Here is a 27959-nt window from a genome sequence, read left to right on the forward strand (position 1 = left end):
AACTACTTTTCTTTTTACAAAACAAAATTCCAGATCTCATTAAAATTTGACAGTCTTCTTTTTTTTAACATCATTAAGTGAGACAGATTGCACGTTTTTATCATCTTCTAATGCCTCTAATGCCTTGTCAGTCAGTGTCTGCAACTTTATAATTTTTTCTTCTTTTTCTTTAATAAGATCTGGACAATCTTTCTTCAGGTGAGTAACATCTCCACAGATATGACACGCACCCCCTTTTGGATACAATCCTCTGGGATTATCTGGGCACTGCCGAGCAATATGTCCTTGCTCATTACATATAAAGCATTTAGCGTAACGAAATTCCTGTTCCCTAGTAACACGACATTCAAAGTGCTTGTGCTCTGTTGATCCACATTTGAAACAAATACCCGTCCCTACAAGATCATCTGTATCTGCCTTTCCCAGATCTGGGCATTCTGATAGAACATGACCAGAATTCCTGCAATGAAAACAAACTTTCTTCTTCTCTCTTGCCAGTGCTTTCTCTGCCTTGCGCCTCTCCAACTTCATTGTTGCTTTAATTTCACTAGCTGGTATCCCATTTGCAATCATTTTCTTCTTCAGCTGTATTAAATTTTCTGCATCTTCTTTTTTCACAGGGAAGCCATCAAACTTAACTATTTTTATATCCTTACCATTCACGTGTAGTACTGTTGCGTGAAGATACTTCTTTTCAAATTCACCCTTCTTTATCTTTCTATCTTCCACAGAGAAGTTATGTTTTTTCATGAATTTCTTGTTATTTTCTTGCTGCCACAATTTTTTTCTTTTCTTTTCTCTTCCTTCGTTTTGCACGTTCTCTGAAGTTACACTTGTATGACTTCCATTACCCCCCAATTGAAAATTCTGCTTGCCACCATTCAAACTGGCGTCTACACCAACTACTGTGTTGCTTCCATTATCTTTACATTTCTTTTTCTTTCTATGCTTTTCACTTGGCACCACATCAGCATCTGCACCTGGGATAATTTCACTACCTTCTTCATGGAAATTCTGTTTGACAAAATTCAAGCAGCCACTTTCTTCAGTTTTATTTTTATTTTTAGAACGTTTATGTTTCTTTTTCAACTGATGATCACTTGCTTCTGATTCACCACTTTTCTCAAGGTTAACGTTCTCCTTTCCATTCAGACCACTTCCATATTTCCAGGCAGGCTGTTCATCTTGTATGCCAGATATACTATCATGACTCCTTTTTCGCTTCTTTCCTAACTTCTTTTTCATATTATTTTCCATGGTGAACTTTGGAGATATACCACTTTCTTCACACAGTGCATCTTCCGACATTTCATGTTTCTCTAACTCTATGTCATTGCTATTACCCTCTTCATAATTAGTTTCTTTCTTCATTTTTTTGGGCTTCTTTGCCTTTTCAACATTACTAGTATGTGGCAAATCACCATCAGGCATAGACAACTCAATTCCTGTGTACTGAGACTCATGAAATTCAGTGCTGTCTCTGTTCCTCATTTTTTTCTTTTTTTTCTGGTTGTCCCCTGTGGTTTCAGGAAAATGTTCATTTGTAAATGTCTTATTATGCTTCCTCTTCTTATTCTTTTTTTCAAGTGTATTATACTCTTCACCAGATTTCACAGTTTTATCTGCACACTCACTATCTTCCAAATCAGCCCACTTAACCTCATTTTTGTTCCAAACATCTCTATCAAAGTCTGATGATTTCCAAATCTTTTGGAAAGATGTAGCTGAATCTCCAAGTGCCTTAGAAGACTGTAGCTTGTCTGTAAGTTGCTGTTTCATTACATTCCATGATGTTGCTGCCTCTGGTAATCGCTCATTTGAAGACTTTGATCCATGGGCCCTTGCAAAGCGCGTCATTGTCTGCAAAAAAAGAAAAAAAAAAAATTATATTGCAGTACATTTATACATGTTATGGAAAAAATGTACAGCCAAAATTACAACAGGGGTAAGACCAAAAGGATGCTCATTATCCCTTTAAATGAAAAAACTTGGAGGATCAACAAAGGAAAAACACCTGGTGTTAAAGGGAACAAAATTGCTGTTCATTGCATAAGATTTGTGCAGATGACACTGCTTTAATATCTGGTAGTTATAAACACATGCAGAATATACTTTCTAAAGTTTCAGCAATTATGAAACAGTTTGAATTTAAAATTAATAGTCAAAAAGTCAAAATCATGACAGTAACCAAGTTAGAAATGAGCACTCTTGACATAAAAAAATTAAAAAATAAAACAGAAAATGCTGATAAATTTTGTTATTTAGGCACCTTAACTACAGAGGACAACAGATGCAGCACGGAAATCAGAAAAACAATTGGAACACGTAAATGTGATCTCAATGAACAAAGACAATTACCAGTGACCACATCATTTAATTGTACTCCTATACGGATTTGAAAGCTGAACACTGCTGAGGACAGAAAGCACTTTGAAGTGGTGAAGAATGAGATCAATGAACAGAGAAATCTCAGCAACTATCCAACAAGAAGAAAAACGAAACTTTATGAACATTTAGACATGGTAAGTTTTAAACAGACATATAGGAGAGCCCAAGAAAGAAAATAGTCGAAGATCAACTGGAAGTAATGAAGTGCCAACATTTTCGCAAAGTGAAGAGGATAGCAAAGAATAAAGAAGACTGATTACAAAACAGGTCTTATCTTCAGATTATTATTATTAGTATTATGATTAAACAATGGAAACTCCAGGTAGCAATACCAACAATGTAGGAAAAGATAGATTGCTATTTACCATGAAGACGACATGTTAAGTTGCAGACAGGCACAATTTAAAGCTACTTACATAAAGCGTTCAGCCACAGCCTTCATCAGTAAAAGAGAGACACACAATGTTCATACACACAAGCAAGCGCACCTCATTCACATGTGACCACCAACCACGAACTGTATCTCGGGCCAAATATCACATGGGATGCAACCAGCAGTCTGGAGGGGGCCGGGAAGGGGAATGGATAGTAGTGCATGGGTGCGGAGAGAGACAAACAGTCTGGTGGTGTGTGCAGGGACTAGAGTGCCAACAGATGCAGCATCAGGAGGTTGTGGGGCAGGGAGGTGGGGAAAAAAGGAGACGATCGGGGAAAAATGCATTGGCAGAGGGTGGCAAATAAACAGGGTGGGAGATGGGAATGGGGAAGAGACGACAGGACAGAGAAGGTGGAAACTGTTGGGTGGAGGGTGCGGGGACAGTATGTTACTGTAAGTTTTTCATCTTAGGCTCTGTATTTATTTTCTAATTGTTCATTAAGTTTTTTCTTTATTTTTGTCTACAACCATAATTTTTATTTTGAGTACTTATTATTTAATAATTGATTATGAAGTTTTTGTTGAACGGGAACTATTCAATTTAAATGGTTCAATGGTTGTGATGACTTTAATTTTGGACTGAATAGCTCTTATTTTTACATCTTTTGTTATGTATATTTTCCTTTGGTGATTTATTATAGAGAGGATTATATACCTGGTGAAAAAAAATCTTTTATCTTATCGTTTTGATGTTTATTCTTTCAATAGGTTTTCTAATTATTAGTCCAAATTTGATTAGAATTTTATTAGGTTGAGATCCTTTGGGTTTTGTTTCTTATTGTTTAGTTATTTATTATTAAAATGTAAAGTCTTATGGTGTGAGTATGTTGACTTTTTGTCTAATTGGATTGGTAATGTTGCTATTTTGATTTTAATTGCTTGAATATTAAATTTTTGTGGTCGACATTATATTTATTATTATGATTTTATCTCAAATTCTTTTAAGATAAAGCTTATCACTATATTAACTCTTTTGGCAGCTATGACTAAAAGATCTCATATTCCTTTTTCTTCTTGACTTCCTGCAGCTATGGCTGCTCCCAATGCTGTTTCTGCATTAGTTCATTCCTCTACTCTTGTCACTGTTGGCGTTTATTTATTAATTCATTTTCGTCCAATATTAAATCTTATAACTGTGGTTGATTCTTGTCATTACCTGGCTGTATAATTATACAGCTAGTTTGGGGACTAATTTTGAGTTTGATTTCGAAAAGATGCCCTTCCAAAGCTTTTTTTTCCATTTGTTGGCTCGTGTTCTTTAAGGTGTTGTCATTTATATGTGCAGGTTCAATAATCCACAATTTAAAGGATTCTTGGGATATTCGTTTCATGAGTCCTACTGTTATCCATTTAACTTCTGTTTGTTTTAATGTTTTTAGCTTGTCTTTATGTTGTATATCTTTCTGGCTGGATTTTATTCAAAGGATTTAATTCCTGAATGGGTTTGTTTAGGATGAATAATTACTTTTTCCTTTATTTTATCTACTGGTTTAACAGCTTCTTATTATTTTTGTTTATGTTATTATTCAATGTATGGTGAGAATAATTTTTATTGAAGATTTTCTTTTAACAATTAGGGTTATTATATCTTCTTTGGGATAATTAGTTGTTGTTTGTTGTTGTTACTGCTTTATCTTGATTGATTTTTCCTATTCCTCATATAATTGCTTTACCAATTACTGTTGTTGTTTTAGGTTCTTATTTGGGCTATCTTATTTCTCAGTTTGATTTTTCTCATAATTTATTTTCTTTAAACACACTACTTTTCGTTCGACTTGCTGTTTCTATATGGCGTACACCTTTTCTTTCAACTATGTTTGTTAGATCTTTACCCCTTAAGTTGGGTTATTATTCATCAAAGTCTTTCGATTATTGTTGAGTTATTAGGTGGTCGAGGTTTATACATATTATTTACTTATTTGATTGGTTACATTCAGGGTTAATACAAGTCTAATTTTACGATTTATCTTTTAACTACAAGTTTTTGAATGTTTATTCTAGCAGTATTTTTTATATACTTAAATAGCTTATAATTAAGTGCAACACTGAAAATGTTAAGGAAGTATTTTTAGATAATGTTTATAAATACAGATATTGTTTACAAAATGGCTCTGAGCACTATGCGACTTAACTTCTGAGGTCATCAGTCGCCTAGAACTTAGAACTAATTAAACCTAACTAACCTAAGGACATCACACACATCCATGCCCGAGGCAGGATTCGAACCTGCGACCGTAGCGGTCGCTCGGTTCCAGACTGCAGCGCCTAGAACCGCACGGCCACTCCGGCCGGCGATATTGTTACAAATGGTAACGGAATTTAACCACTAATATAAAAAGTTAGCAGCTTTCATATTAGCTTTACATTTCCTTAATAGTTCAATAATATTATTAACAGTAATATGCCTCCTTTTGGCTTCAATTAATATAGAATAAGGGTAAAATATTTACCAACACTCCAGGTCAAAACTGACTGCAATAATTCACTTCTTATTCAATGTAAGGTTGATTGATTACATCAATACTTTTTGTATGCAACACAAATGTCATATTTAACTACAACCCCTCATTCTGCTCATTGAAGAGCTCCTTATTTCATTCACGATATAACCTTCTAAAAGGGGTTGGATGAAGAACACTGTTCAGATTATAATGTCTAACGTTTTTATAAAAATTACAACTGGTAGTATTAATGCAATTATTGTTCCGACGTAAAGTCATGCGCCGGCACACCAGTGGGAAACAATAGAGCGGAGAGGGCTGTGAAGACGTCAGCCAATAGTACACTGACCAACCCCTCTCTGAGACGACAATGTACCAGCAGCAGCCTCTAGGCGAAGAGAACATAAGTGCCTCTCCTGACTGGTAGTGGCCCAGCTCTACAGAAGCATCAAGACCAGCAACCTGGATAGAAGCATCTACTGTATTACTTCACTTGCATTGGAATCATCATATTGAAGGACATTTGATTATATTGCATGTCGCCCCTTGCTTGCAACACATCTATGTATTTCTCAAAATTAAATATTTCATTGATTCATTTCATAATAAAAGTCTTTAACATGATTTGCTTGAACTGTTGTCTAGCAATCTAGGAAGCAAGTTTCCTAGACACCCCATCTTTGACAGCTAGGCAGGATATAACAATTTCTACATCAAAGGTTAAAAAGGATGGTTCCAAGACTATAACAGTTAATGTAATAATAAATCTAATAAAAATTCTTTTAGGTAATATTAGGATTGATTTCCTTGAGTAATTATCAAGCTTTCTGACAGGAAGTCAAATATACTATTTATACCGGAAAAACTATTATCTACCTCATCAATAAATTGAGATCCATAAGAATAGTCAAACTACACCTACAAACTGTCAGTACCATGCAGTGGCTTCAAAACCAAAGTGATGTCTTGGTGAGAACTGATTTAGTGACTGTCGAAGTAAACCATGTTGTTAAGAAGATTGTTCCAAAAAATTACACGGTGCCCATGAGATCCTGTGGCAATGAAAAATGTTGATCCATAAACTGCTTCAGTAATACTAAAGGGTGATTCTCAATATTTGTAAGCTTGAAGTAAAGTGAAATATAGTCCTAGCAGCCCGGTGAAGAATAGTCCTTGTAACGCTTGAATGCAGTTATATTCCATAAGTCTGTGGTGTGTTTATGTTACTGTTATTACTGATACAAGAAGAATTACTGTATTATGAAGTGGAATTTGTATAGGGTTAAAAGACTGAATTCCTACTGGTGCTAGTCTTCTGTTGAAGAATGCTCACACGCTCCACCCAACAGTTTCCACACCCTCTGTCCTATCAGCTCCTCCTCATTCTCATCTACCACCCTGTTTATTTGCCGCTTTCTGCCAATGCATCCATCTGTCTTTCCCTGCTCCTCTCCTTTTTTGCTACATTTTCCCCCGCCATCCTCCCGACAACCTCCTGACACTGCACCCGTAAGCATTCTAGTAACCGCACACTCCACCTCACAGTGTTCATCTCTCTCACCACCCGTACACTAATATCCCTTCCCCTTCCCTACCCCGTCCAGATTGTTGCTTGTCATCCCAGGTGATAGTTGCATTCCGGCCCAAGATGCTGGAGTTGGTGGTTATGTGTGCATGAGGTGTGCTTGCTTGTGTGCATGCATGGTGTGTGTCTCTTGAAGTGTGTGCAAGCTAGCGTGCAGTGTATATGTGTAAGATTTAGTGCTACGCACATGTGAAAGATTCCATGCAACAACATCTCTGGAACAGCCTATGATCTATGTTTATTCTTCGTTTACCAGCTATATTATTTATTCCGTTGTTTGTTCGCTCTGTCAAACGAATGTCATTTTGTGTTATGGGTTATTCCTAAAGTAATAAAATGAGTTTTGCTAACACGCAACAGTTGGTGACCCCGATGTGATCTTCGACAGTCACCGGGTATTCAATTCGAAACATGATTGCACTCCGTAGTGTGCCAAGTAGCAAAAAGTACTGTCACATCAACCACGCTGCACACTCAACTGCGCCGCGCATCTTCCACACTCCACGGCAGCTGCACCGCACATCTGTAGCCTACTGATTCCTCAGTATTATTACGATGGTAGATCAAGTTCCTGCACCACTAGCAGACACACCTGCTGATGCCATGATAAACCGTGTCACAGTAAAACCACCGCCGCTCTGGCACAATATAGTTATGTTGTGGCAGCACTCAGTGAAGAAATGGCACTGGAGTTGCTGGATATTCTATCGTCACCGCCGAGCGTGGACCGATATTTGGCGATTGAGAGCACCCTACTCATACGAGTTTTGCAGTCTGAGGCGAAAGGGCTGGAAAAAGTATTTCATATCGAAGAGCTTGGTGACTGCATGCCATAGCAGCTGCTGTGCCAATTATGTACGTCAGCAAGCAACACAGTAAGTGGCGACATTTTGCGAAGCATTTGGCTATCACGCCTACCTACTGACCTGCAATAGATTCTAACTGTGTGCGCCAGTGATCTAGATACACTAATGCAAACTGCCGATGAAATATCTGAAATGTATCCATCTGTGTGCATTGCAACAGTCAGCCCAAAATGGCAGATGGACAGCAAATTTGCTGCAGTACAAGCTCAGATCACTGAACTTTCCACACAAGTTGCCCCTCTGCGAACTCAGAACAACAGTCGCCCATCACATCACTACCACTCGCCTGGGAAACTCAGTTGCTCACCTTCAGCTACGAAAATATGTTGGTACTTCCACTGATTTGGGTACGTGGCATGAAAGTTTTTATGGTTTTCAGGCGCAAAACTGCTAGGCTCATTAGCGCCCTTTCTGTGGTTTAGGGAAGGGTAAAAGAAACTAAATTGGAAATCAGCAGCAATGCGAGTGAAACTCAAAAAGTGGGGAAACTAAAAAACAGAAGGAAAGGTTAGAAAACCACTATATAAATGGGCGGGGGTGGGGGGGTGGAGGGGGTTGTTTTCCCCCCAAAAAGAGCCTCAAATGACTGACGTCATCTCACTGATACTAATAAACTCAAGGACACGATCGGCTGAGCGCGTGTCATCTACTAAAATGGAAGATATATCAGGTGACAGCTGTAGACGGGCGCGTAACAGAGTAAAATAGGGGCACTCAAGTAAAAGGTGTTGCACCGTCCACAGTTGAGAGCAATGGGGACAAAGTGGGGGAGGATCACCACTTACAAGATGTCGATGGCTAAAAGGCAGTGCTCTATCCGGAGACTAGTTAAAATTACCTCCTCCCGACGACGAGTTTGGGAGGAAGAGGTCCAAGCACAGGGAAGAGCTTTCACATCCCGCAATTTATTACTGGGAAGTGTAGACCAATATGCGTGCCATAAAAGAGCAACACAACGACATAAAACACTCTGAAGATAGGCGAAGGGAACCATGCGAACAGCAGGCTGAAGAAGAGAGACTGCAGCCTTGGCCGCTATATCGGCTGCCTCGTTTCCACAAATACCAACATGTCCTGGGATCCAGAGGAACGCCACAGAGATGCCCCCCAAGTGGAGCAAGTGGAGGCAGTCCAGAATCCGGTGGACCAGAGGGAGGACAGGGTAGAGAACTTGGAGACTAAGGAGAGAGCTGATCGAATCTGAGCATATAATATACTGTACCCGTTGATGGCGCCGTGTGTATTGGACAGCCTGGATAACAGCGTAAAGCTCCGCAGTAAAATCTGAACACTGGTCGAGAAGCCGAAATCAATTAGGGGTGTCGCCAACAATATAGGCACTCCCAACACCATATGATGTTTTTGAGCTGTCAGTGTAAATAAATGTGGCATCCTTCATTTGGGCGCATAGAGCAGCAAATGCCCGACGATAAATGAGAGAAGGGGTACCATCCTTGGGAAGCTGACAAAGGTCACGGAGCAGGAGGTGTCGAAAAAAGGTCATGGGCCAGATTAGCAGGCATGGAAGACAGATGGCTAGGTAGCATGCCGACTCATAAGTACAGCTCTCCAATTGGACAGCAGAGGGTCAGCAGTCTCAGCATAAAGGCTTTCCAAAGGGCTGGTGTAAAAAGCTCCAGACACTAAACATAGTCCATGGTGGTGGAGAGAGTCGAGACGCCAAAGAATAGACAGCCGAGCAGAGGAGTAAACTATGCTTCCATAGTCCGATTTCGAGCACACTAAGGCGCGATTAGAGGCGGAGAAGGACCACTCGGTCCGCTCCCCAGGAAGTACCATTCAGAACACGGAGGGTGTTGAGGGATCGCAGACAGTGAGTCGAAAGATAGGAAACATGGGAGGACCAGCACAGTTTTCTATCAAACATAAGACCCAAGAAACTTCCTGGCAGATTAAAACTGTGTGCCGGACCGAGACTCGAACTCGTGACCTTTGCCTGTGGATCAAGCGCACACTCAGCTGCAGAGTGAAAATCTCATTCTATAAGACCCAAGAATTTAGCGACATCCGCAAACGGAAGGTTGACAGGGCCTAAATGCAGGGAAGGTGGAAGAAACTCCGTATGATGCCAAAAATTGACACAAACGGTCTTACTGGGAGAAAAGCGGAAGCCAGTTTCGATGCTCCAAGAGTGGAGGTGATCGAGACAAGACGTCGTTCAAGAAGGCTGGTCCGTTGAGAACTGTTGTAGATCGCAAAATCGTCCACAAAGAGGGAGCCCGAGACATTGAGAAGGAGACAATCCATAATTGGATTTATGGCAATGGCAAACAGTAAAACAATTAGCACGGAGCCCAGGGGTACCCCATTTTCTTGGGAGAAAGTACAGGAGAGAGTAGTGTTCACCCGCACTTCAAATGTGTGCTCTGCCATAAATTCACAAATAAAAAGGGGCAGTCGACCCCTAAAGCCCCAAGAGTACAGTGTGTGGAGGATGCCTGTTCTCCATCAGGTATCGTATGCTCTCTCCAGATCAAAAAATATTGCTACAGTTTGGCGTTTCCTGAGGAAATTGTTCATGACATAAGTGGAGAGAGCAACAAGATGGTCAACTGCAGAACGATGCTTTCGGAAACCGCACTGGGTAGGTGTTAAAAGGCTTCGGGACTCCAGCCACCAGGCTAGACGGCAATTCACCATATGTTCAAAAATATTACATACACTACTCGTGAGAGAAACGGGGCGATAGCTAGATGGGAGATGTTTGTCCTTTCCAGGTTTTGGAACAGGAATGACGATAGCTTCCCGCCATCTTCTGGGAAAAGTACTGTCGGTCCAAATTCGATTATAAAGGCAAAGGGGGTAGTGCAGATTATGGTATGATAAATGCAGCAACATTTGGATGTGGATACCAACCGGTCCTGGGGCAGAAGAGCGAGGAGAAGAGAGTGTGTGTTGGAGTTCCCGCATGGAGAAAACAGTATTATAGCTTTTGTTATTCTGAGAGGAGAAAGCAAGAGATCGCACTTCTGCTGCATGTTCTTCGAGAGAAAGGCTGCCAGGTAATTTGAAGAGCTCAAAATCTCAGCAAAGTGTACCCAATGAGTTAGAAATTGTGACGGGGTCACTAAGGTATCATGCGCGACAGTGAGCCCAGAGATCGAGGAGAAACTAGGCGCGCCAGATAAACGTCGAATTCGACTCCAAACTTCTGAGGACGGAGAGCTAGTAAAGAAGTCCCAGCTTGTCTTCTTGCTATCACAGATGACGCGACGGCATCGTGCACGCAGCTGCTTATAGCAGATACAGTTGGCCAAAGTAGGATGGTGGCGGAAAACATGAAGAGCACATCATCGGTGATGTATTGCACGCCTCGTTCCCCCAAGGAGCAGGGGAGGGGAGGGGGGGTTGGGTGCCAGGGCAAATCAGAGGTGTGAGGTATTGAACGTTCCGCGACTGTAAGAATAACTTCTGTAATATGAGTGACCTGATCGTCAACGCTAGGAAAGTGACGGTCATTGACTGTCGCTAGAGACGAAAAAAGTGTCCAATCGGCTTGGGCAAACTTCCAGTGGCTCGAGTGCATAGATGGCAGTTGTGGCTGCAATCAAGGACACATGGAAAATGGACACTTGAGTGTGTATCAGCAAGAGCAAAGCATTCAAAGCACCGAGCTAGCTGAACAGTACCAACCGAAAGGTCCAAATGAGAGAAATTTGTCAAGTAGGCAGACAAAAATGTAGGATCTCCAGTGTTGAGGCAAAAAAGATTCGCTTGGTGGAAGACATCCATGAATAGGGAGCCTCGCGGATAAGAAAGCGGAGATCCCCAAAGCGGGTGGTGGGCACCCGAAGTCCCCAACCAGCAAATAGGGGGGGTGGGAGCTGACCAAGGAAATGAAGGAGATCAGCTCTTGCCATTGGTGTGGATGATGGAATGTATACGGTACAAAGAGAGAAGGTGTATCCAGAAAGGGAAAGACGGACAGCAACAGCTTGGAAGGAACTGTTTAAGGGGATTGGGTGATAATGGACAGTATCATGGAGGAGAATCATAAGTCCCCCATGTGCTGGAGTGCCATCAACGGAGGGGAGATAAAACCGGACTGACTGAAAATGAGGGAAAACAAAGCGACCGTGGGGACACAGCTTTGTTTCCTGAAGACAGATGACCAGCGAGTAAAGATCGTAAGAAGATCAACAATTCATCCCGATTGGCTCTAATGCTGCGGATATTCCAATGGATAATTGACATAGGGTGGACAGAAAAGGGAAGAATCTTACCATGGTTGCTCTCAACTCAACGACTGCTGAGAGCTGGCGACCGACAGCATGGAACAGCATTCAGCCAAAGGCAGAAGATCCTGATCCATAGGTTTTCAGGAGCAGCTCCTGCCACCAGCGATTGGCCAGTTGATAGGCCGCCAGCAGAGCGTCTTGGCGACACAGAAGACGGCCGAGGGCTGTTACTGCCAAGTGGCGCTGTAGATGACACACGCCATGCCAGAGATGGAGAGGAGCCTTCTTGGAAACAGACGTTAAGATGAGGGAGAAATCGATGGTTGTGAGGCCGGGGTACGTAAAACCTCTTCGCGAGTAGGCTCTTTTTTTGAAGCCCGGGTGTCTGATTTTGGGGCTCATGATTTAGAAGAAGCCGATGAAGGTTGAGTCGTAGAGTGAGCAGGTGATAGTGGGGAGGTTGAACAGGCGATCTTTGTGCTAGCCGATCTGATGACCGTTGCGCTAAAGGTGAGATCACAAGTCTGCGTGACTGCCTCCCTAGCAGGCCAAGGAGATGCAAGGACAGCACTATATTTACCTGCTGGAGGCAGGCTTTCGACTGGAGAATAACTTATGAGCAGCAAATGTAGACACCTTTTCCTTCACTCTGATTTCCTGAATAAGCCATTCATCTTTGAATCTCAAGAGGAAGCAGCGTGATCACCCATACAGTTGATGCAACGAGGGGATGGAGGTGGACAAGCACCCTCATGGGCATCCTTGCCACACGTACCGCATTTGGCCGGATTGGAACACAACTGGCTGGTATGATTGAATCGCTGACACCAATAGCAATGCGTAGGGTTGGGGATGTAAGGGCGAACTGAAATTACCTCATAGCCCATTTTTATGTTCGGTGGAAGTTAAACACTGTCAAATGTCAAGAAGATAGTATGGGTTGGAACCAAGTCCTTGTCAACCCTTTTCATGACTCGAACAGCTGTTATGCCCTGGTCAGACAGGTAGTTTTGAATTTCCTTGTCGGACAATGCGTCGAGGGTGTGTGTATAAAGCACCCCGCGTGATGAATTTAAAGTGTGGTGCACAGGGAAGGTGTGTAGCAGTGAAGTTCGCAGCAATTTTTGTGCCTGGAGGGCACTGACTGTTTATAACAACAAGGTTCCATTTCGTAATCGGGAACAAGACTTTACAGGACCTGCAATTGCGTCAACACCTTTCTGAATAATGAAAGGGTTGACTGTGGAGAAGTCTTGACCTTCATCCGACCGAGAAACAACATGGAACTGTGCCAATGATGGAAGAATTGTCCGTGGCTGAGACTCATTTAACTTTTGCTTGTGAGCAGACATTGTAGATGATGAGGAAACTATTGCGAAAGTATCCCCCATGATTACCAGTGTCTCCGATGGCGTGCTCCTTCCTTGTTGGCGCCCTCTCTGAGGACACTCCCACCTTAGGTGATTGTTCACACCTCCCGAGAAATGGACAGAGGGACCAATCGGCATGTTCGGAAGGTATCAGCTCGGGTAATCGCCCCTCCCTGGGTCTGGCCATTACCAGGGGGTACGTACGGTCCTACCTGTCCACCCACGGCGGGGAATTACGCGTTACCCCGTCACCGGCTATGTGTGGGAATGCGTGGGTCGGCTTTCAGACACGCACAGGGAGGAAGAAAAAGAGAAAGGGAGGAACAAAGAAAAGGAAAGGAAAGAAGAAAGGTTTCAAATGCCGCAGCGGAGAAGAGAGTAAAGAGAAGAGGCAAGGAAAAGAGAAGGACAAAGGGAGGACAGAGACTTTCCAGCATAGAAAGCGAAGAAGAGAGACTGTCTAACAATTACAAGCACCCGTCTCCGGATGTAGGCACAAAACATACTCCCAGAGGGGGAGAAAGGGAAGGGAAGAGGCAGAGGTGAGGGAGGGGGGGGATGGGGGATGGGGAAGGATGTGGAAAAGGAAGGTATGCAACCCGGAAAGGAAAGAGGGCCGCACTAGCTCGGGGTTCTGTGCTTGCCACGCACGTATCCTCAAAAGAGTTGTGGACACCCTTCGGGGGGGGGGGGGGGGGGCATGAAAGTGTAGCCCACCTTGTGAGCAGGGAAATGCAACAGGAGCTCAGTGATGATGGCCACTGACAATCCGAATGGCAGCCGTCAATTGTTTATCACAAACCACGGTACGAAATTACAGTTCCTAGTACCAACATTCGTATGCGTGATGGTTACCACCTCTTTATAGCCAATGGTTCTACAATAGCTATATATTGTCGTACCACATTAGTGTTAAACCTACGTCTATGACACATGCTTGAGTGGCAGTTTGTCGTGGCAGATGTCACTCATCCTATTCTGGGGGCAGATTTTCTATCGTTTATGGACTTGGGCCTGACCTCCGGCATCAATGCCTACAGGAATTAGTACTAACTTAGCTAGCGGAGGACTACTGGAAATTCTCCATTTATCAAACTTTTGAAACAGTTTCCCAAGATCACACGTCAAGTTCCCATGCTAGCTCCCGTGCAGAACTCCACAGTGCACTACATTTTGACCACACCTGGACCACCTGTTCATGCTCGACCATGTCGTTTAACACTACAGAAATTGAAAGTGGTTAAACAGGAATTCGCATCCATGCTCGCACACGGGATCTATCGTCTATCATGTGATACTGAAAAAGAACAACGGGTGGCATCCTTGTGAAGACTATTGACAGCTACAGGCAAGAACAATTCCAGTCCGGTACCCTATACCACACATCGAGGATTTCACATCCAATGTCTATGGTAAGAGCATATTCTCTATGCTGTACCTCGTCAGAGCTTTTTACCAGAGACCTGTGGCACCAGATGATGTTCCTAAGACAGCTGTACGCACACCTTTCAGGTTGTTCAAGTTCACTCGCATGACTTCGGGCTATGTAACGCTGCTCAGACATTTCAAAGATTGACGGATGAGGTCACATGTGACTTGGATTATTGCTATGCATACATAGACAATGTTTTGCGGGTTAGCAAAACTCTTTTTATTACTTTAGGAATAACCCGTAACACTCTCTTCTACTGAAGAAGGATGCGGCTGAAAGCTTGATGTACAGGGTGACAATTATTGGACTATATGGGGGAAAAAAACAACAACAATGTATGTTAAGTTACAAACTACGGCATGCACACACTTTATTCAATATGTAAACGTCACTACAGATATTCGGATGTAGGTTCTGACATGTTTGATATGCCTGCCATCATTGGTAATGATGTGGCACAAACAAATAATGAAATTCTGGCTGACCCACTGAAGTGTCGAAATATTGATGCTATCGATGACTTCCTGAATGGCTGTTTTCAGCTCAGAAATGGTTTGGGAGTTATTGCTGTACATCTTATCTTTAATATAGCCCCGCAAAAAGGAGTCACAAATATTCAGATCTGGAGAATATGGTGGCCAAATGAGGCCCATGCCAGTGGCCAACGGGCACACCAGAACCAGAATGTGGTCCCCAAAGTGCTCCTCCAGGACATGAAACACTATCCTGCTTCAATGTAGTCAAACTCCATCTTGCACGAACCACATCTTGTCAAAATCAGGTCACTTTGGATAATGGTGAAGAAATCACCTTCCAAAACCTTCATGTACTCTTAAGTAGGCACCATGCCATCATGGAATATTGCACCAATTATTCCCCGACTGGAGATTGCACACCTCACAGTCACCTGTTCAGGGTTGCAGATTCTCAGTCCCCCAAATCCACCAATTTCTGCTTATTGACGAACCCATTCAAATGGAAGCGGGCTTTGTCGCTAAATCAAACCATATTCACATCAAAGTTCTGTTTGTCAATTCTGTGGACAACAGTGTTGGCAAAACACAACCACTGTTCCATGGCCCTGGGGCTTAATGGCTGACTGGTTTGAATTTTGTATGGGAAGAGAAGCAGGTCTTCACCAACAATTTGTTACAGTGTCTACCAGTTGATTCCCACCTTTCGTGCAGCTCATCTAATCGATTTCCTGGGGATGGATTGAAACACAGTGCATGTCTTCTAGATGTTTTCAAGTGTTTTCACCCATTTTGGATGATCGACATTGCCAACACTGTCATTAAGATGACTACCCGTTCTCTCAAACTTGCAAATCAAATTCTTAATTGTTAGCACACTTGGACCGGTTGTCTTCAGCTTGAACTCGATCATAAACTTCCTTTGAGCTGCAGCTGGGCTGTTACAGCTCTCATAGTAGCCCATCACAAGCGCTATCACTTAGGTATGCTGTACTGTGACACTTTCAAGTGCAAATGGCCAACAAAAACAAGGCACATGTGCATACTAATTTCCATCATTCCCTGCAGCCAACCGTGCAGTTTGTATGGCCTAATGCAAACTGTTTTATTTCATATAGTTCAATAATTGTCACCCTGTAAGTGTGTCTTAATTGTACCTGTCTCCAAATTAATGTGTCTTCTTTATGACAAGTTATTATTATTATTATTATTATTATTATTATTACCAAATAGAACTACATTTGTGACTAGTTAAAAAGAAATAAAGAGCTGAGTAACCTATGAGGAAAAGACCAAAGCAATAACACAGAAATTGAAAACGAAAAAGTCAAATGGCACAGCATGTACAAAGTGGTGTTAAGATTACATTGTACACACAATAGTAGAAATAACTTGTCTATGATCTACATTTTTCCCCCCCCCTGAATTTAACTGATTGTGCATCTGATTTTACCTGACAGTCTCTCACGACATGAACATACGACATAAAAGATGAGTTTATAGAATAAATCTGGTACTACAGTGCACAGAACCAACTGGAACACACGACTGCATTACCTGAAGGTTGGTTTACACATGTAGAATCCAATATTTTCAGAACTTTGAAAAGTTAAATTGAAGAGAAAAACAAAAATACATACCTTGAATGAGTAATTAATATTTGAATATTATAAAAACATGAACAGTTTTCATTCAATGCTTGGAAAACAGCTAAAATGAATCGGCATCCAAGGAACAGGTGAAATATCTTTGGCTTCCCTCTGACAACCATGCCTCCATCCTTGCTACCCTCCCTGTTTTCCTTTCCCTGTCGCTTCATAACCAGGGTTGTGAGTAACTGAATCCATTTTCCCTTCTTCTCTTTCTTTCGCCTCTCTCCTCCCTGACGAAGGAACAAAGTTCCGAAAGCTAGGAACGTAAATTTTCTGTTCTGTTTTGTGTATCTATTGGCTGTTCTGAGCTGAGGTTAAGTACTGGCCAGCCCCTCTATCTCTTTGTTAGTATTTGTTTCACATCTTTATATGAGATTTTCCATTAATCAAATAGGTGAAATCTGTTTTAAGTGCACTATACAGGTATCTGAAGCATAAGGAGACAGAAATGAAGAGTGAATCTAGTCAAGTAAAACAGCAATCAACCACATAAGTACTGACCAGTATCATACTTCCATTCTTGACAAAGACTACAATACCAAGTGATTCTTCAGGCTTTTCCAGTGGGTCTGTTGATTACATAGCTGTAGGATCTATTGCTGGATTATGTTGTGGCCATTCCATAATATTTCCTTAAGGCAACTGCTGGACATTTGCAGACAGTTACTGCTGGGAAGTAGCATTTGTCAGGGTTCACACTGCAATGATCTTATGGAGACCATGTCTGGAAACCACATATGTACGGCTGACGAGTGTAGTGTGTCCATACATCCCTATTATAGGAATCTAGGTGTGCTATTCCTGGCTGGGAGTCAAACAAAAATCGGTAGCTATATGGTCCTTGTCAAAAATAAAACTGGAAATGCAATCTTTGTCTTGACATAAATCAAGCCATATCCTGTACTGGTTGGCCCAGGTATGTACGAGTATGACGACTATGTTCATCACTTCACTCATGCACTGTGCCATATATGAAACACTATATTTAAAAAAAAAGTTTAGCAAGACTGTAAAGGTATTTGGTGCCCCTGAATAACCACTGTCATCAGATGCTGAAGTGTGTCCAGCATATTGTAATTGTATCAGAAGCAAAGCATGCTCTCTTAATCAGAGTGTACCAAATACCATCAGATCCTGCATGGTGGTCGCAACATGTAACTTCCAAATATAAATTAGTGTGCATTGACTAAAGTCAAATTAAATTTATTCTGCAGTAACTTTGTGTCAATATTTTAAAGTTGCTTTCCTAGATTAAGTAAGCCATGGGTAACTATGGGAATTAAAATCTCACATAAGATGAAAAGGGAAATTTATACAAAGGCCCCAAGTCAAGATATGACATTACTTGAAATTCTACAAAAAATACTGCACTATTATAAGGAAATTCATAAAAATGCCAAGAAGTATGTACATCCTCAGAGAAATTAATAATGCAGATCATGAGTTTAAAACTATATGGGGTAATGTCAAACATGAGACAGGACAGCCAGTCAATGTACAAGATACAATAACAAACTAAATGATAATGCTGTGATTGATAATACACAAGTTACAAGTACTTTTAACAATCACTTTGTAAATAGGATTGTAAGTTTCAGTTGAAGCAATAGAACATATTAAAAAGTCATCCCACAAAAATTTAAGCAAATAGAACAGCACCAACATTCTTCATTGAAATTAATAGGACTATAAAAAATTCTGGGAAACAAAAGCTCCTGTTGTGTAGATGGAATTTCAAACAGAATTCTGAAAACTTGTTCCAACATAATGAACAATGTCCTTCATGGTATATGTAACGCATCATTGGCCAGGGAATTTTCCAGACAGATTAAAATATGCAATTGTTACACCTCTTCGTACAAGCCATAACAAGAAAGAATTCAACAATTACTGCCAGATTTCCATACTGATCTCTTTTTCCAAAATGTCTGAAAAAGTAATGTACTCAAGAGCAGTCTCACATTTAAGTAAAAACAATTTTCTTAGTGTATCACAGTTTGGTCTGTGCACAGGTTGCTCAACTGAGAATGCTATTCACACATTTTCTCAAAAAATAAATAATGTGATAATTAATGTCAACTTTAGTCATGTACACATATCCTGTAAACTCATTCACTCCACGTCATTTTGGTAAAAGAACTGTTCAAATTACTTACGGAGCATGTAACTAACTAGCACTACATGCTGTGACCTAGCGTTTCCTTTGTAAGAAAACAGCCAGGAAGGATATAAAGGAAAGCATACTATGTACAGCCTAGAACCCTGTGGTTTCTGTGATCAGACTGCAAAAATGAAAACAAGAATCTCTAACAAAAGCCAATGGCAGGATACTCTGGAGTACCCCTATGGTCACCAATTTTGGTTTTTCTGTTGGACACAGCAAACTTCCGCAGCAGCACTGGTGACCCTGCCGATAAGCAGAAGGCTGCAACTCAGTTCCTGGTAAGGGACTCAGGATACGCAACCATCATGCATCTGGATGCAACTTGGTCAAACATGACCAAGACATTGACCCATGAGTCTCTTGGGTAACCTTGCTTCTCCCATGCAAATAACATGACCCCACCATCTAAGCCTGTTCGCCCTGACTGCTAGATCTATAGAGTTCATTCCCAGTTTTTCTTTAATTTCCTAATTGCTGACACACTCCTGCCATTGTTCCCATCTACTAGTACCTGCAATCATCCTAGCTACTTTCATATCCGTAACCTCAACCTTATTGATAAGGTAACCTGAATCCACCCAGCTTTCGCTCCCATACAACAATGACAATGTCAATGTCACTGACCATTGACATTCCATATGTCATATCCTTAAGACCGTCACTGTGTGAACATCCAACAGTTGTTACTTTAGGATGTCCAATAGTTACCTCAATGAAATATAGAGCAATTTACACAATGTGATACAGCAATAGTTTGAAATCTGAGAACTGCATATTCATAGTGATATAATTTAAAATTTGCTACTAAAAACTGATACTGTATATTGTTTCCTGTTAAAATGTATCTAAGCTCTTGACTATGATTACAGAGAAAATACCTTTCTGTTCATAGGCCAAATATCCAAACTGCAAACACTGAGCAGCGAAAATTGAAAATTTTAATGAATACCTAATGGTTCGTATGACACACACACAAAACAGTGAGAAATACTTACTTTTCTAAGACTAAAAGTCAGTATCTACATGTATTCATCATCATCATCATTTAAGACTGACTATGCCTTTCAGCGTTCAGCCTGGAGCATAGTCCTCCTTATAAAAATCTTCCATGATCCCCTATTCAGTGCTAACATTGGTGCATCTTCTGATGTTAAGCCTATTACTTCAAAATCATTCTTAACCGAATCCAGGTACCTTCTCCCTGGTCTACCCCGACTCCTCCTACCCTCTACCGCTGAACCCATGAGTCTCTTGGGTAACCTTGCTTCTCCCATGCATATAACATGACCCCACCATCTAAGCCTGTTCGCCCTGACTGCTAGATCTATAGAGTTCATTCCCAGTTTTTCTTTAATTTCCTAATTGCTGACACACTCCTGCCATTGTTCCCATCTACTAGTACCTGCAATCATCCTAGCTACTTTCATATCCGTAACCTCAACCTTATTGATAAGGTAACCTGAATCCACCCAGCTTTCGCTCCCATACAACAAAGTTGGTCGAAAGATTGAACGGTGCACAGATAACTTAAGTCTTGGTACTCACTTCCTTCTTGCACAAGAGAGTAGATCGTAGCTGTGCGCTCACTGCATTAGCTTTGCTACACCTCGCTTCCAGTTCTTTCACTATGTTGCCATCCTGTGAGAATATGCATCCTAAGTACTTGAAACCGTCCACCTGTTCTAACTCTGTTCCTTCTATTTGGCACTCAATCCATTTATATCTCTTTCCCACTGACATTACTGTATTTCAATTTTTATTTCTGATTCATATTTTGAAGCAAAATCTCCATCATCAGGGTTTCCAACATTCACATGAGGCTTTCTGTCATGGCATGGTGAAACAATCACACCTGAGGTGTGTGACATTTTTAAATAAACATGGGAGCATTTGATTGCTAGTTACAGTAACCTTCAGCAGTACAAAATACCTTCATATTGCGAGAATCTATCTGCTCGTAGCCCACGGCCAAATTCCTCCATATTGTTTGGCTTTCACTGCACTTATATTGTCAACTATGAAAGTCAACATCCTATTCGACCAAATACATTAACATAAAGTAGTTCTTCTCTATATACATTCTCCATTTATATCTATAAACTGTAACAACTTTTAAACAAATATCTTTGCTCACATAGGATGTTTACTTTCAATGTTTTTGTACTTATAACTGTTTATGATACATTTGCAATTTACAGGAATGTCGTCATAGACCACAAGTGAAGCATATTCTCAAAAAATGTAGTTTGTTTTTACTAGTAATCTTATGTTTTTTATACAACAACTTTACACATGTCAGGCATGACTGCTTCACCTGGTCATGACAGAAAGCCACATATGAATTTTGAAAACCATTTCAACATATGAAAACCTGTAAAACCAGAACACAGGAAGTCAACAAACTTACATTTATAAAAAATATATAACATCAGTTTTTCTTAAAGCAATTTTGGGGTGATAGGGAACATAAATCAGGATTGGTAGACAAACTGGGAATCCACTCCACCTGGATGAATGCAACGTCTTACAAATCCCAGTTTATTACTCCTTTCCTTCTTTGTTCCATTTATACATTGAAACAGAGGGAATCATGTACCTTAGTTTATGGCCTAACCTCCCTCATATATGTTCAAATAATATAATGAAGCAGCAGATTTAGTCTGTATTTGGTGTTTACTGATTCTTTAAATTTAGCTACCATATCCTTTCTCCAGAAGGACATTGCTTCCATTGACTCAGTTCCTTTTAGACTACCTGGAATACTTCTCACATTAAGCAAATCAGTTAATTAAAACTGTGCAGCAAGCCTCTAGAATGGATTTTCACTCTGCAGTGTAGTGTGTGATAATTTTAAACTTCTGCCAGGAAGTTTCAGCAAGCTTCTGGTTTGCTTTGATCTCTTCCTTCAAGATTACTTTGGTGTTGCATAGGGCTCTGGGAGAGTGAGGTGTATCCCAATGTATTCTTACCAATGAATGATAGTCGTAAACAAAAAAACTATAATACACGTAATTATATACAAGAGCAGAGCTATCGTGCAGATTTACAGTTCTGTATGCATGTGGAGGACAGTTCCAAGAGATGAAGCATGTCTTCAAAATGGTATGGCGATTGCAGTAGCTTTGTGAGAGGAAGTACCTGTGTGAGGATGAATATAAGACCCCCTCGCTTTGTCAGCCTACATTTGAAAAGAGTGACATTCTTGGAATAAAGCCAAGAAATACTGACAACAGATGTAATCAGATTCAAACAAATGACATCTGAATCCTTACTCATGTGTATAAACTTGCAAGTACTAGTTCCGAGTTGTATATTCTAATTGTACGTTTGATGCTTTCTGAAAGTTGATTGTGACGAGGACAACAATGTTGATGACTATGGGTTTAAAGGGACTGAACTTCTTGGTTATTAGTCCTCAATTAACTAGAAAATGACGTAAAAAGATATGAAATGAGGAAATGAGAATTGTCAGCTCCAGGTTCTGTGATAATGTCACTGTGTTTGAAAATGTATATGACAGTAGCTTTGGCCTGAGAGTTAAAAATGAGATAAAATCTAAACAGATGAAACTGTAGCTGGCCACTGAAGAATACACCACAACTGGTCATAATCAGTACAGTTAATATGAGTTGAGAAAATGTAGACTGTATGAACTACAGAGCTGATTAGCTTAAACAATTAGGTAAATAAAATACGTATATACAAATTTAAAAATCCATGAGAACACAGAGATAGAAAGTAGCCCAAGGCCACCCTCAGGAAGCATAGACCTTTGGTAGCCGTTAACCCGTCACTGCTGCACAGTGACAATCTCATTCTGGAAACATCCCCCAGGCTGTGGCTAAGCCATGTCTCTGCAATATCCTTTCTTTCAGGAGTGCTAGTTCTGCATGGTTCACAGTAGAGCTTCTGTAAAGTTTGGAAGGTAGGAGACGAGATACTGGCAGAAGTAAAGCTGTGAGGATCGGGCGTGAGTCGTGCTTCGGTAGCTCAGATGGTAGAGCACTTGCCCGCGAAAGGCAAAGGTCCCGAGTTCGAGTCTCGGTCGGGCACACAGTTTTAATCTGCCAAGAAGTTTCATATCAGCGCACACTCCGCTGCAGAGTGAAAATCTCATTCTGGAAACATCCCCCAGGCTGTGGCTAAGCCATGTCTCCGCAATATCCTTTCTTTCAGGAGTGCTAGTTCTGCATGGTTCGCAGGAGAGCTTCTGTAAAGTTTGGAAGGTAGGAGACGAGATACTGGCAGAAGTAAAGCTGTGAGGACCGGGCGTGAGTCGTGCTTCGGTAGCTCAGATGGTAGAGCACTTGCCCGCGAAAGGCAAAGGTCCCGAGTTCGAGTCCCGGTCGGGCACAGAGTTTTAATCTGCCAGGAAGTTTCATATCAGCGCACACTCCGCTGCAGAGTGAAAATCTCATTCTATTTACAATTTGTAAAGAAACTAGATTGAAGTTAAAGGAGTCACGGGGCATGAAAGGGTAGCACTGATTGAGAAAGGAGTGGGACATTTTGTAGCCTATACCCAATGTTATTGAATCTGTATATAGAGCAAGATAAAATTAGAATGGGAATTAAAGTCCAGAGAGAAGAAACAAAAACTTTGAATTTTGCCAATGAGACTGTAATTCTATCAGAGACAGCAGAGGACATGGAAGAGCAGATGAACTCAATTGACAGTGTCTTGAAAGGAGGATATAAGATAAACATCAACAAAAGCAAAATAAAGATAATGGAATGTAGTTGAATTAAACCAGGCGATGCTGAGGGAATTAGATTAAGAAGCGAGACACAAAGTAGCAGATGATTTTTGTTATTTGGGCAGCAAAATAGCTGATGATGGTTGAAATAGAGAAGATATAACATGTAGACTGGCAAAGGCAAGAAAAGCATTTCTGAAGAAGAGAAATTAGTTAACTTCGAATATAGATTTAAGTGTCAGGATGTCTTTTTGAGAAAGTATTTGTATGGAGTGTAGCCAGGTATGAAAGTTAAACATGAATGATATACAGTTTAGACAAGAAGAGAATAGAAGCTTCTGAAGTGTGGTGCTATAGAAGAATTGTAAAGATTAGAAGGGCAGATCAAGAACTAACAAGGAGGCACTGAATAAAATTGGGGAGAAAAGAAATTTGTGGCACAATCTGACTAGAAGAGAATGGTTGGCAGGGCACAGTCTGGGACATCAAGGGGTCACCAATTTAGTACTGGAGGGAAGTGTGTGTGTGTGTGGGGGGGGGGGGGGAATATTGCAGAGGGAGGCCAAGAGATGAATTCAGTAAGCAGATTCAGAAGGATGTAGTCTGCAGCAGTTACTCAGGAAAGAAGAGGCTTGCACAGGATAGAATAGCATGGAGAGCTGCATAAAATTAGTCTTTGGATTGAAGAACATAACAACAAGGTCAAGCAAAATTTCCAATACCAATGGTTTTAACTTTTGCATTTTGTAACAGTGTTGATGATGAAAACTTCCGGTGCTTAATTTTTCATTTATATTGATTTTGAATGTTGTCATTCTTATTGTCGTATATTAGTTAGTTGCTGCCCAAAACCTCCTATTTGCCTCAACAGCTTCATTCTGTTGCTAGAGTAAAATATTTCGCGTGTTACTTATGTTTGTTCTTAGGTGTAACGAGTGACGTCATGGTCACTGTGTTGTATGCGCTTGAAATAGAGATTTCCACCCACTGATGACATCACATGTCAAAGCAGACTGGTGAAATCGCAACGTTCATTGACCCATTGTTTGAAAAAAAATCCACACAACTCTTATATGAAATGAAGAAACAGGGAATTGAGGCTTGAAGAAAAATAATTAGCCTACATGGCATTTGGACTGGCAGCTACCTCTATGCTCGTCAACAAATAAGTCTTTGTGTTACAAATTCGCGCATGGGTACCGTACCACAATTTCAAACCCAAGTACAAAGATATCAACATTTGGGAGTTCTGTTGACATATGCTTAACACATTTCATAAATTATGTTGAATTCGCATAGTTGCGAATTCAACATCATCTTAAATGTTAAAGAAACCACATCTTAACACTGTTTTGGAGTCCCTGGAAGTATGTGCTTCTGCCTAGAAAGTATTACAAAACATTTACAAAAGAAGTATATTATGCAGCATCATGAGGTACATATTTGCCATGATATTGGCTAAGACCATTACGACAATAGCTATTTCACTCAAAGCTACAGAACTAGTAGTAGCTTCACGGAAATGTTCACTTCTAGCAATAGGCATTGGCTAAGAAGTATTTATGACTAGTCAACTGAAACCTGAACAGTTATTTAACATTTGTATGAGAACATGCGGAAATTAAATTTATAGTTACCGGTATTCACAAAGCATGAAGAAGACAGTAAATCTGACATTGAATTTATATGTTTTGTGTACCCACAAAATAGAACAACTTGTTAAAATATTCAACGTGATTTGTCACACAGTACTTTACCTATGGCAAGACGCGGGCGAATTCTAGTACATGCACATGAATAATTGGAATAACCTTCGAAAAATTGTCATTAATGAAACGAAGGGGGAAGGAAGGAACATCAGCGTTTAATGCCCCGTCGACAAATCGGTGATTTGGAGACGGACCACAAGATCGGAGTACGAAGGGATGGGGAAGGAAATAAGCAGTGTCCTTTTCAAAGTAACCATCACGGAATTTGCTTAGAGCACTTGAGAGAAATCAAGGGAAACTTTCATCTGGATGAATATGTCACTTACAGAGCAGTACATTATGTTCCTAAATCAAGCTCTGATAACCATCAACACAGATTTGAAAACCAGCTATCAGCATCAGCTTTGGTTTGATTAATGTGGAGCCTGTGGTAATTGGTAAAATAAGTACAAAGAACAGATAACAGTCAAAGGTCTGCTCAACTGAATCGCTCCCTCGAAACATATTTACCGATTTAAGTAAATGTTCTTCTCCGCGCCAAATATTGCCATTCAAACATAACGTTGATGCTTTCTTCAATCCATCATAAGTTGATCTTTTGATATTAGTCCCCGAAATATGGTAAAAATCACGTGTCACTTCACATGTTTTACTTGTACAACGTCATAACACATTTCCCACATCTCACATGTACACTTCACGACTTCTTGTTGCCACACAACAAAACACCCACACCACGCTCTTGGAATTCCAAATAGTATCAAAAGCAAGATGTTCTGCGTTTGAGGTAATCGATGTAGGCTTTGCATTGTTTCCACAGCCAACGAAAACCTGCACATGTCGGCTGGCAATTACTAGTCTAAGTTTTTTTAAAAATTTATCCATCAGCAATCCTTGATGGAAGCCTTCAGTTATGAAGACAATGGTTTTGTTTGTTATATAATAACTTTTGATTCTCATTCTCAAGCGAAAATGAACGCAAAGTTGAAGGTTTATCAGGGAAAAAGTTTTGATGTAGACGTTGGTGGGAGGAACCATAGGCTATTCTATTTTGTTACATAGAAAAAGACACTATGGATAACGTAAACAGGCTCCATGAATTGCCTTCTAAATTCTGTTTAATGTGTTTGTATGTACATATTTTTGTATGTCCATGTTTTGGAATTTTGGGGCGACTTCTTTCCTGTTGTTACATTTATCAACAGTTTACCATACAAACTTTTGAACGAAGACTGTTTCTGTATAACTGTACAAACTTTTTTTAGAAAATTAAGTACAGAAATACTTATATTTACAATACTGGTGGCCTCTCAGAACCCAGACTAAGAACAAAAACGCAACTGAATTGTTAAAAACTTTACCCTCAGATGTACCTACATTGAACTCTAAATAGCATCCACAATTTCACATAAAACCTAGCATGACAACTCAAATTGTCTATCTGACTTATATGTAGGGGAAGAAGTACAATTCAAAATTAAGTGTACTCATTCGAAAGTTGTTTTTGGACGTCACTTCGTTCACTTGCTGATAACTCTTTTTATTTGCGTACTTGAGGCTCATAAATGATTTCTGTGTGGTATCTATTTTCGTATTCAGTATTCTTGGACCGCTTTTTCTTCTACATCTACACCCACAACCATCTTCTGCAAACCACTCAGAAGTGCAAGGAACAGGGTATTTCCCATTGTACAGTTATTAGGACATCTCACCGTCTCATTCAAGTATGGAGCTTGGGAATAATAACATTAAATGCTTCCTTGTGTGCTGTAATTAAACAAATCCTGTCTTCATGATTTGTGTGGGAATGATACATGGTAGATGGGGGGGGAGGGGTCATCATTTAAAACTGGTCCCTGATCTTTGTAAGTAAGCTTCCTCAGGACAGAAAGCATCTGTCTTAAGGTGTCTGCCTGGTCACATTTTTTAAGCATTTTTGACACTCTCCCAATGGTGCAACAAATCTGTGACCTTGCTTGCTGCACTTCTCTGTATACATTCAATTTCCCCTGTTAGTCCTATCTGAGTAATAATCTGGGACAGGCTGCATGAGTGATTTTTAATCAATCTCCTTCATAGACAGATAAAATTTGACTAGTACTATACCAATATACCCAAGTCTAGCACCTGCTTTGCCTATCACTAGCTCTATATGATCATTCTATTCCATGTCTCAACGAACTATTACACCCCAGTATCTGTCTGAGTCGAGTGATTCCAGTAATGACTTGTTGATACTGTAGTGACAGTATACTAAGTTTTTTCGTTTTTTGAAATGCAAAATTTGATATTTCTGAACATTTAAAGCAAGTTGTCAATCTTTGCAACACTTTGAAATCATATCAAGATCTGTCTGAATATTGGTGTAGTTTGTTTTGGACAGTACTTAACTATGATATCTGGAGAAAAGTTGCCGTTACTATTAATATTGTCTACAAGGTCATTAATATACAACACTAACAGCAAGGGTCCCAACACACTTCCCTGGGGAACATTTAGTGTTACTTCTATGTCTGTCGATGACCTCAGTGCAGGCTTGATACCCAA

The 27959-nt window shown here is 40.5% G+C and overlaps 1 protein-coding gene across 1 annotated transcript; it reads right to left on the reverse strand.

Annotated features, from left to right (window-relative positions):
* LOC126236659 (uncharacterized) lies at window positions 1–26170 on the reverse strand. Its single transcript, XM_049946128.1, has 2 exons — window positions 25923–26170; window positions 1–1860 (listed from the first exon to the last, which is right to left on the reverse strand). Exon 2 carries the CDS (start codon window positions 1855–1857, stop codon window positions 40–42), a length of 1818 nt encoding a protein of 605 aa, XP_049802085.1. The 5' UTR covers window positions 1858–1860; window positions 25923–26170; the 3' UTR covers window positions 1–39.
* Window positions 26171–27959: the final 1789 nt, after the last annotated feature.

Source organism: Schistocerca nitens, chromosome 2 (assembly GCF_023898315.1).
Source record: "Schistocerca nitens isolate TAMUIC-IGC-003100 chromosome 2, iqSchNite1.1, whole genome shotgun sequence".
In the NCBI taxonomy this organism is placed as follows: Eukaryota; Metazoa; Arthropoda; class Insecta; order Orthoptera; family Acrididae; genus Schistocerca; species Schistocerca nitens.